The sequence below is a fragment of the Diadema setosum genome, chromosome 6 (genome assembly GCF_964275005.1).
Source record: "Diadema setosum chromosome 6, eeDiaSeto1, whole genome shotgun sequence".
Lineage (NCBI taxonomy): Eukaryota > Metazoa > Echinodermata > Echinoidea > Diadematoida > Diadematidae > Diadema > Diadema setosum.
This window is the reverse complement of record NC_092690.1, coordinates 17,163,397-17,175,571: the sequence shown is the minus strand read 5'-3', so window position 1 is coordinate 17,175,571 and position 12,175 is coordinate 17,163,397. Positions and strand designations below refer to the sequence as shown.

General features: G+C 37.8%; 1 protein-coding gene across 1 annotated transcript; it reads right to left on the bottom strand.

The window, feature by feature from the left end:
• Positions 1-1,507: 1,507 nt before the first annotated feature.
• LOC140229454 (putative pterin-4-alpha-carbinolamine dehydratase) lies at positions 1,508-7,433 on the bottom strand. The gene is made up of 3 exons (XM_072309706.1): positions 7,333-7,433; positions 5,210-5,347; positions 1,508-3,639 (listed from the first exon to the last, which is right to left on the bottom strand). Exons 1-3 carry the CDS (start codon positions 7,360-7,362, stop codon positions 3,460-3,462), a joined length of 348 nt encoding a protein of 115 aa, XP_072165807.1. The 5' UTR covers positions 7,363-7,433; the 3' UTR covers positions 1,508-3,459.
• Between the last annotated feature and the right edge of the window lie 4,742 nt (positions 7,434-12,175).

Below are 12,175 nucleotides of genomic sequence, written 5' to 3'. Positions count from 1 at the left end.
AAGATATAATGGCTCTTAATCACACTCTCACACTGCATGCACCTGAACTTGCTAACAAGGAATTACATGTAATTTTTTATTCATATTCTGTTGGAAAGGAAATAGCTACAAGCAAAATATTTTCATCATCACAGTTTAGAAGAGTTTGTTCGCAAAAACCGATAAGTCCATATTTGCCAAATGGAGATATTTGCGATTAAAGGTCAAGAAAAATAAAGAGAATAATAAGAAAATTTTTGCTTCTTTTGACCATAACTTAAAAAATGTACCTTTATATGTAGTGACCAATATATCATTTAAAAGGTATTATTTTGTACTTTATGACAGAGACCGTACTTCAAAATCTTCAAAAATGGACTTATCGGTTTTTGCGAACAAACTCTTCATTTTTTTTTTTTTTTGCCTTTTCTTCTTAACTACAAAAATCATACTGTTGGCAGTCATACTTTGAACTCAAATAATGTCTGAGCTCTGCCTTACCATGAATGGTATCATCTGTGACTCGTGCCCTCAAATTCCTTACATCTTTCAATATTATTGAATATGATCTGTTGTTACTGTATCAGAAGTACTAATAATACATGTGAAATAGTTATTTCATACATGTATCTAATGGGTAAAGCTGTAGAAAAATAAATGGGCCGTGACGGGAGAAAAGGGCCCTTAGGGCATTATATACCGAAAATGAGTTTTCACCTCCACATTGTAGAATGAACTCTGACGTATTTAGATATGCAAACCATTTTCTGAAATTCCAATCCTAAAGGACCCCATGACGATATTCAAAAAGAATGTTTTGTCCAAATCTTGCCACTTTTTGGTACGTCTATGCATGTGCGCGCAGTTAGCTAGTTGATCTTTTTTGCGCGTATTGCTTTGTCAAACTTCCACCCCGTTTTCTGGCGTTTGCGCGCAGCGGGGCTAAGGGCCCTTTTCTCGCGTCATGGCCCAAATCATTTCTATGTTTGTAGAGGCAAATCCTGTTATAAGGAACACAGATATAATGATATTTTGTTAAAATGAGAGGACTGTCTGGTAAAATTGTCATTAATTCCTTTATTTACTTTGTCTATTTTAACAAGAACATTCTGGCGGGTCATAAGCCTCGCTATACGTAACAGGGTGTGTCTGTACATGTACATGAATTTTCATTAAAATGCAACAGGCCATTTGAAGAGAAAGCAGTCTCCAAGTTTAAACAATGACAATGTACAGCATTTGATTTTAAGTATGTCTATTATAAAGAGAATGGCATATGAACATTTGCCTTGGTCCGAAGTCATTTGCAGAATACAATTCAAATAATGCTTGCTGGCCAGTTACAGTACAGGTTACTGGAGTTGCTGGCAAGGCAATCGCACTTATTGTATAAAGCTCCAATTACTACTCCATCTGTAAAATATGATTCGGATGAGTGGTCATAATGACCATTTAGCTTTTCTCTCTGCAAACACCACACTCATGCACTGACTGCAAAGTGAGATACACAACACCTGCTGGAGTCTCATTTGTTGACTTAACTCTTTTAATTGTTGGTTACTTCCAAACACGTCTAAAAAGAAAGAAAGATAAAATCTCTGTGAATAACAGAACATGAGTTTTCAGAAGTTTCAGCTGGTGCATCAATCTTCCATCTGGTACAGTCACATACTGTATACCATGATTGGAGGTTTCTTTGGTAGGAACTGTCCTGCATTATGAAATTGACTACCTGTGACATACACTAAACATTTACTAAGTGCATAGGGCACAGAGAAGGTAGTTTACCGTTTCCCAAGGTCATCCATTCTACTCTGAATAGTGTACAATTCCACTCAATCACCGGTGAACATGGGAGTTTGGGCCTTAAAAACTAACACTTTCTGCACTCTTTACAAATACATGCAATGGAACAAGACTAGATCGTGTCAGTATAACTGTTACCTGACCACGTTAAATCTGATGTTACAATAAAAGAGAAGGTGAAGGGGCACAGAAGTGTCTTCATGATATATTTTACTCAAACACAGGACATACAAATTGTAGTTGCAGGAACACATTACATCAACTTTGATATTGATAAAACATGTAGCCTACTGTGTACACAAATAAACAATACACAGTCATTTGCAAATAGTGTAAACAGGGTGAACCTGGATAAAACTAGAAACATTTGCTCAGTTTCTGTACTTTTCTTTGGGGCAAGATATCATTTCAAAAGGTCATGGATATGAAAATCCTGAAGTGCACAAGGGATTTTAAAAAGTCCTCAGGTTCTTCACAGGTCAGCTTTGATACCTTTTATTTCAACATGATTGTACTGTCACTTTCAAACATTTCTGATTACATTTTTATACACACAAAACACATGCTTTTGAACTTTGAATTGAGGAGCAGACTTACTGAAATATATTTTACCATTATTGATGTACACTGTACTTAATCACACTCATGGAAGATAAATAGTGAAATTGCACAGTGACATATCCTAGAAATGATGTGGGAAATGTCTCATGATTGCTACAGAAAAAGAACTTTTTTTTTCAAGTTCCTGCTTGCCTAATTGACATGATCAAAAATCTGGAGCATCTAGTTTTTACTTTCAACCACTTTCTCAATTCTTATTTTATGTTAATTTTTAAAGGTAGAATGATGCAGAGAAAAACTCAAACAATTCGTACAATCAGACTATACTTGACAGTTCTCAAGGAATAAATATGAGGGCTGTAAAATATACTGGGTACTTCTGATGTCTTAAAGCTCTATCTATTTGCAGAGCTTCAAGTTATTAGTAATATGGAAATACATGCCTCTTCATAATACATGTACTTAAAACCTTATCCCCTGAGAGAAATTTTACCTGAAGAAAATTTTGAGCAATACTTCATGCTTGATTTCACTGGGACAGCATGTTTACATTGTATTAGCAATGTTGTCAATACAGTGTACTGCTACATACATGTACATGTTCTTTGAAAGGGTAATTTTTATCTATCAACCTAACTCTACAAAGGTAAAGTATGCCAGGTACATGCCACATTTCAACTCTGTGACAACTTTCATCATATCTTGTATGTAACCATAGTACATGGAAACTTCTGTTGACAACAAGGTTACACTTATGAACACACCAAACAATCTAAAAGTCTGTCTTCAAAACACAATTCTAAGAATTACCACCTTTAATACCCCTCAACAGAACTGAAATTTCACACAATCACAAGAAATCCAGAGCCCCAATTTCCTTCCCATTCAGCCATTTTATCTATGTGACTTGTTTTCAAATCTCTTTATTCTGAGAGATTCAAAGCAGGGAATGTTGAAAGAGTTTTTGAGTTTTGATTGCTTCATTTTTTTTTTTTTTTTTTTTTTTGTCTTTGTGATATTTTTCTTTCATCTCAAATTCATGATAAAATTTGGCCCAAACAATCCTCTTGAAGACACACAAACTACAATGTAAGTTACATTATACTGCAGTCATCACTTTGCTGCTTCACCAGCCTTGTCAATAAACGTTGCCAGCTGGACGTCATTGTCAGACAGGCCACCACAGTCGTGAGTGCTCAAGGTGATGTCCACACGATTATACACATTGAACCACTCTGGGTGGTGGTTCATAGTCTCTGCCTTCAGTGCTACACGCGTCATGAATCCAAATGCCTGAGGGAAAAAAAAAAAAACCAAACCAAGATTTTAGTTCACATTGTACTTGCATACATAGGAAAAACTAATTTTCGAAATTATAGGTATGCCAATGAAGAGTTTTCTAAATACATTTTCCCAACTATCAAAAAATAATTCAAGGATCATCAACATGTAAATAGTGGCCCAATTATTATACAGTACAGTGTACTTTATTGCTCAATTCTGCTAGACAGAAGAACATTCAGAAGTACAGTCGTATTGTAAAACCAGAAATGTTTGCATGCATTTTAATTTTCAAATTTCATGAGAGCAAAGAAGCGCAAAATTAAAATGCACATGAAAGTCCTTGTCTACATCTTGTGCATTGAATGTCAGTGGCAATTCGCGAAAATTTCATGCCACATAAAAGGCCATCTTCTCCAATTTGCACAAATTTCTTGCTTTACAGTAGTCTACAATGTACTGATTTGAGTGTAACGATGTAGCATCTTTCAATTGCATCATTCGTGTTTCATGTAACCTCATAAATAAAAAGGAAAAATCAATCAAGTCACTGTGATGCAGGGAATGCCAGTACATGTAGAGAAGAAGAAATCACTTTGCTTTGGAGTATGACTTGTGTTATGAGCAGGCCTTCATTGCATGACTGTTATTGTCGCACTATATTGCTAGAGAATACTGTATACATGGTATATTTTGTAACATTTCTATTCTCATAAATTTTGTGAGTCGACCTTTACTTGTAGAATTTACAGCTAAACAAAAAATATTGTCTTTGTCATACATAATCATTGTGCCATTTAATATATCCAAGGTGGGATATTGCAAATTTTTGGATTTCCAAGTGGTTCTATACTTTACAGATTACCACTCACAAAGTTGTGTACAAGTCGAAACTTGTGAAATATTATACTTAGTACAATGTAGCTGTGCAATATATGGCATAAATACAACACTTCCTTCGAATCCTGGAAAACAGGTACAGCTGTATTTGATTGTTAACATGCATGACACACACACAGGACCAACATACAGAAAAAGTTGGCAGATTAACAGGGCAGGCAGAGTACAAGTACATATAATCAAATTCATAAAAATGGCAGTAATGAAAAGAAGAACACATATTTCTCCTCTACAAAATGCTTTAGAGACTGCCAAAAACATTTTTTCTTTCTTTCTCTTTATCTCATAGAAATCTAATGAACTCTCATTATAAAGTCAGTACTGTTTTAGAAGAAAATTAGTGCAAGGTTAAGACAAAGCAAAATTGTGGTGAGCTATAACACAGAGAAGAGTGCTTTGTAAATTTAAGAGCAGGGATTTAAAAATTGGAAATCATACACAAGCAAAATAAAGAAAAGCATATCTTTAGAGACTGCAAATACAGTAACATGACAGTAAGGATTACACCACAAAAAAAAAAAAATGAAGAGAAAAAGAAAAAACTGGCAGGAGAAAGAACAGAGCGAGAGAGAGAGAGAGAGAGAGAGAGAGAGAAAGAGAGGGAGAGAGATGAGACATTTGAGAAAGAGCAGCCATACACTGTACTTCAAGGAGAGCTCAGGTGGTCTCTGCTCTGACTCACCTGATTGAAATTGCCAAACACAAACTGCTTCTGGATGGCATCTCTCCCTTCAACTTCTTTCCATCCAGCCGACAGTAGTCCTGCCAGCTTCTGGCTGCGATCATCACCACTCAGCTTGGCACGTTTCACTTCTGACGCCTTTTTTTTTTTGGGGGTGGGGGGGGGGGGTAAATTCGTTGAAGAAGCTCATACATGGGCTAAAGTCACCACACACTTGTATTAAAAAGTCACTCTTACTTATAAAGATAATGGAAGTCAAACAGCATAACAGGCAATAGCAAACAATCTGTAGTGTACCAGTATAGTAAGACCTAGACTACTACCGTACTCATCGACCACTTTTTTTCATTAAATACCTCATGACTTAGAGTAACATCCCCAGTATTCGGTCACTTAAACTAAAATAATACATACATCCATCATATCTACAGCACTGTACTATGTGAAATATATCAAATTTCTTTAATCTCAATTTTCATTTTGTTAAATATCACACAGAATTTCACAAAATCCCAAAATATATCACCTTGAAAATTCCCCAAGAGTACGGTCACCGCGACCAGTATTCGGTCACGCGATATGCGCGTTCAAAGTCAATGCGTGTTCAAGGCAGCTGAAAAATGCGCGCGCGAGATACCTTGTTGGTGCAAAATTGCATCGGGGACGTGGCGGCACCCGTTGGTGACCGAATACCGGGGAATTGGTACACTGTACATCGCCACGTACAGAAATTTTGTTTTGCTTTTGCGTTTTTGAGGATACCATCACACTCCAAGCTTGCAATAATAAAAAATTCTGCGAGAGAACGGCATATTTCTAGATTTTTAGCGCTTTTTCGGCGACCCGTACTCTTAAAACTGGGCCTTATCCGCGCGCTTTTGGAAAGTAGCACCGATTCTGCACTTTTGATGGTAAAATTTGGGATCTTGGATGGATTTTTGGAGGGGGCTAAGGGAGTTTCCTGTTGTGAATGAGTGTGCAAGTATGTGAATTGATGTGATTTGCGTGTGTTTTGACAGTTGAACTTACTGTCTCTTTTCCAACTCTTACCAACTCCCTAATGCAGTGGTTCAATGTCCATCATTGTCCCTGTTCAAGCAAAATCTGAAGCAATTTCAATAGTCGCACTCTGTCCACATGTAGTGCTCCTTAACAAGTTAGCGTGGATGTGTCTTCTTGGACATTTTGCTGACTAAACCATACAGATACAGATACATATACTGGTTGGTGACTAGTGTAAGTGACCAAATACCGATAGCTGACCGAATACTGGTGCTCTTTCGTATATGTTAGAAAATATCCCTCAGATCAACCTTACTTTTTTTTTTCCACTCGAGACAAAAAAATACCACAGATTCATATCCCAGACTCAAATTGTTGACTTGTACCGTACTGTCTAGTGGTGTACGAAAGTCTCGGCGACAAACGCAAGTGACATTTTTCACTGAACACAGGCGCAAGCTCATTTTAATTAACCGCCCATTTTCCCATTGAAAAGCATGTAAACTGAGTGAATGAACAAATAGTAAATACGTGTTAACAATAATTACGTGTATTATTAATGAGGATTTGTTTAGTTTTTTTTTTTTCAATTCTTTTTTTCTTCCCGTTTCCTTAGGTTATTTGCCTTGATTTGTGTATAGATCTAGGCCTATGTTTGCATGTTCCAGCGTAGATTCTACATCATGTTGCTACAATTTGTAACTGATGTAGGGCCTCAGTACCAACGGTTACTGTATAATATGCGCCCCCCGTCGCCATGGTCGCCTGCCGTTCACGCATACTTTTGATTTTATACGCGAGAAAGCCATTGCGCGAGGGTGGTCGATCTAAAAATAGGTGGTCGATGAGTAGTAGACTTACTATACTACTACTATGCCTAACGTTACATCATACATGATTAGGTAATTTAATTGGCTGCCAATTTAATTCTGCATCAAATTATGAATACGCGTTTGCTATACAACACAAATATCAACGAATGGGACTGAGCTAACGAGATTCTCATTACAATTATTACAACCAGCAGTAAACACCTTTAAAAATATCATATTGCGGTATACGTGTGACTTCTGAGGAGTTCAGCAGTAAGTTATAATCAAATAGTAGCAAAATATACTCACCATCCTTGACAAATACCTCACGAAACGCATTTAATCTGAGAGCCAAGAACTCCAGCACGGCACAGACTTGACGGCACTTTGATGCTCTACCCACGTCCACGCGCTCTTGCGTCGCGTAGCGTCGCATCGGGTCGTGCGCAGGGATCGCATTCGTCATATATCCAGGGGCCTGTTTTATAAAGCTGTTCGTAAAGTTACGAACAACCATGGACCCACAACGTGCAACTGGTGATCAATTCTAATGTGCTATACTTATCAGAATTTCCATAATTCAGCACAAGAACTGATCACCAGTCGCTCGGAAGTCATTAGTAAATTTACAATCATCTTTATGAAACACCCCCATGGTCAGTGGTCGCAGTACAGCAGCTGTACCATCTGTATGCTGGATGTAATGCATTGTGCTCTATTCAATTCCCCAATATAGAGGCTCAGACGTACGTGTGTTAAAATTCAAAATTTAACAAATTCTGTAAAATAGCGGGGGGGGGGGGGGAGGGGGGGAAGAGGTGTTTCATCTTCGGTAACCTGAAAGAGTGAGATCATACACCCTTTCATCCATCAAATTTTCAAGGGAGGTTCTTTGAACAGCTCAAACTCAGTCTAAGGGTCCGCAAAGCCAGACTACCAGTTCGTTTCCCTGTGTGACTGTACTCAAAAAATCACACATACACCCAATCAAATATAGTCCCTTCAAATTCCATGAGAAAAGCTTTCATCTTCCAACCAAAATGCAGTTTGTAGAGGAATTCATATACTCAATATCTGAAGTTATTCAGTTTTTTGTTCGTTTATTTGTTTGTTTTTTTTTTTTTGGTTTGTTTGTTGTTGTTGGTTTTGTTTTGTTTTTTGCCAAACTGCCATTTCCGATTTTTAATTGATTTTTTTTTCTTCATTTATTCCATTATAATTTACAGGTGTCGTCGAGCCCTAATGGTGGCTTCAGAAAGTTCACATTCAGTATTGTCTGCTATTGTTTGTTTATTTTTGTTTGTTTGTTAACAAACGAATAGACAAGGATGAAAATACCCAATCTTCGTGTGCAATTTCAAGGTTCGTTTTGTTCCTTTTTTATCTATCTTTTTTTTTTTCATTCTAGAGGACATCCTTAATAATAATGATAATGAGGTAACTAAAACAGGGGGAAATTATATGTAGGCCTTTACAGTGCACCATCTTCCCTATTTCAGGAGTGGAGAATTATAACATTGATTTTTATTTCATTAATTCATGTGGTTTATTGTTACAATAAACCACAACGAGCTGGGATGATTCGCATAATAATATAATAATACGCTATAGCATTACCTCGTAACTCTGTCACGTAGACTTACACACACGTTTCGGTATGATGGTAATGTATTATTGCATTTTTTACCAAAAAAACAACAACACAAACTTAAGAAAAATGTATCTTTTAGGCCTATCTGCTGAATGATATTTTGTATGGGTGTGTGTGTGTTTCAATTACCTAAACAGAAATGAAGGCGTTAAGGAATTTAACTTTGTGTGTTTTAAAATCATTTAGGATTGTTTGGGATACTATGATAATACCTTCTTTATCCACGATTATACAACACATGTATGGAATCTTGCCATCTGATTGGATAAATGCTGGTCACATGACATTCAGAGGAATCGGCTATCCAACGCTCACACTCAATAGACAATGGCAGTGCAATAGTCGACTATTGAACGGTACAAGCGAGCCGGCAGTGCAATAGACCCTAGGACACACTGAACTTGTGTATCGTACAGCTAGCTGGCATTGATGCATACGCGCACCCGTAGGGTTTGCGCTGCGCCAGCACGCAACAACCGTTTATGTGTACCATACCACCACCGGTCACCTACTACGGTTATACGCACGTCGCACGGCCATGCCACCACGTTATCATGGCTACGTAGACCTACCTCTTTTCACCCGAGCTTTGTTCTCGTCTCTGATGAGGATCTCAGCGCATTGCTAATCATGAGTGAAATGCAGCAGCATACTAGTACTAAGAAAGTGATCAAATACAGTATGCTTTAAATAGAGGTAAGCAAACTCTCTAGACCTAGCTATATAGGTTTAGTTAGACCTTTTTCAAGACCTAACTAGGGGGCCTACCAGAGATCGAGCCAGTGGCAGTACGCCAGTTGGCCTAACGTTAGGCGTAGGCTTTCGCATACGTAGTTCTCGATCTACCTATTTAGGGTTAAAACATATCTATTTGTGGTCCAAACTGTAGGCCATGCCTAAATATTTCGATATCATGTGTTGTATAAAACAAATATTCAATGTTTATCATTCGTGCGACGGTACCGAATATTACATTCGGTACAAGTTTAACCGTTCTATTCAACTCCGCTTCGCGTCGTTGAATAGAACGGTTAAACTTGCACGCTCATGTAATATTCGGAACCGTCGCACTCATAAACATTGAATATTTGTATACTATAGCATTTTCAGTGTTGCCACTGCTCTACCAGAGGGTCCTGCCATTTTCTTTACCCTGATAGCGTAGCCAGGTATACCCATTTATACACCTGGGTGAGAGGGACGTGGAAGGTAAAAACATCGTGTCCGCTCTATACGTAATTAAATCACTGGGATGGAATTGAATTCGTGTCCTCCGATTGGGAGTCAGAAGTCTTACCCACAGCGCGCCCGTAGATGAAGACATCATCACCTAAAGTAATTTTCAGAGTGGTTGCCACCAGCAAATGCAATACCATGAAAACGTTTAAAACCGTCGAATTCCATTTTGCTGGAATTTGATAAAACGTCTACATTTCTGTCCGTTTAATTCTAAAGACATAACTTGAATATGCCTGTGAAATTGTACCTTATCGTGAACTATTCGGATCAGTCAAAGTCAAGCATGTAAAAGTGGGATCATCTATACGGACACTAGTTTACTGCATTTAAAAGTGATAGGCATGACGCTGCTTTAGACTTAACTTTTCTGGGACGGATAAACTCTTTGTTGTAATGTGTGTAGATTATGCATGGTGTCAGTTTCCACTTTATACAGTCGCAATAGAAGATACGCCTACGAAGTTACAGCATCAGCTTTATTTCAGTGGCTCATACCAAACCATTTTACTATTTTGTCCTTATATAATCATTATTGTGTTATCTATATACTGACAGTATAGCACTTCAAGTATGCCTACGGATTTCATGGCATATGACATTATACTATTTGTCTTAACGATGTCACAATATCCGTATATCTTTCTGGTTTGAAATTGAAACCAACATAGGAGTACATACTCTCATGACATCTTATACGATAAACCGTATACACCATCCACGCAGACGAATTTGAACATGCACTATTTGGGATATTAAGATATCTTATGTGTCCTTATTTTTAATATAATAATGGCATGAATATGGGTTGTATTGATGATAGATACAGAAAAGCGTATGCTAGAGAGTGAGAAATATGCCTTCTCAGGAGTCAGGACCCATAGGCAGACACGCACACAAATGAAAAAAACAAAACAAAAAACGAGAGTAATACGTTCTGTGGGTATACTGTAATAATTGTTTTATCATCTGTTCATGTAACATGGCAATTTTATACAATGTATTACTAAAGCCCTGTCACACTTTCCCGGATAGGCCCACCGTACAAGAAACAGGCAATATTTTTGCTCTTCCGTTGTAAATATTCAATCTGGTGGACAAAGTGTAAAGTTCGCTTTTTAAAGGTGGGTACTTGCACGGTCTAGGACCGAACAAAACGAAGAAAAAACGCACCTGGAGCGATTTATGTACAGGACGGTGGAACGTGCGCAAACGCATGAGAAACGAATAATAATTATGAACCGCATACTCATAGTAGGACAAAACTAACGAGGAATAAATGGGTGACGTATGAGACGTACATGGAATGTCCGAGAACCTTGCGTATGCGTTTGATATGCTGTATAGGCCTACTATAGCCGTTCAATCCATTCCATCTCACGCAGTGCTCAACGAACTCTAAATCACATCACAGGAGGCCTAGCGGATGGGAATGCGTATAGAAAACGACTTAGTACAGTGCAGATATACAGGAGAAAATGTACAACTATCGAACAAGGGTCATATCGCGCTATTTGTTTTTGTTTTTGTTTTTGTTTGTTTTGTTTTGGTTTTTTTTTTTTTTTTTTTTTTTGGCGTTCTGACGGAAATCACTGGAAGATTAAAGTCCATCCATATGATAAGAAAGGACATGAAACGCATTTCAACGGATACAACAGATGCCCAAAATCGACATTCGTTTCTCATGCGTTTGCCTTTTCCGCGCGGCAAAGTGTGACATGGGCATAAATGTTTGTTGCACTACACATGAAAATAATGATCACATGACAATTCACAACTGTGAAAGAAAACGTAAACACCTCCATAACAGCTATTGCACGACTAGTATCAACAATCTTCACAATCATGTGCTACGGTGGACATACAAAATAATCAGCTATTACACTCTCGAAATACTATGCCATAACCTGTTTGACTGGACCTACTTTGGAAAATAATGGAGAGTGTACAGTCTCTTGGAGGGGCAAATATATCCCTATACTCCCATACTCTCACCTTCCTCGATTCCCCTTCATAAACTCATTACACTTCGGGAACTGACAATTTTCTGAATATTAAAAAATTACATCAGATCTTTCTGTTTCAACCATAAAACTGCAAAGCTCTGTGAAGGATGGGTATCCCCCTTCCATACTTTCTCCTCCGCCCCCCCCCCCCCCCACTTCGTACACAGTAATGACCCACACGCGGACAAAGGATTGATACCGTGATCAATTAGATTCACATTTTCATGGGTCGTGATATTTAATTTCTTACTGTTTTAGA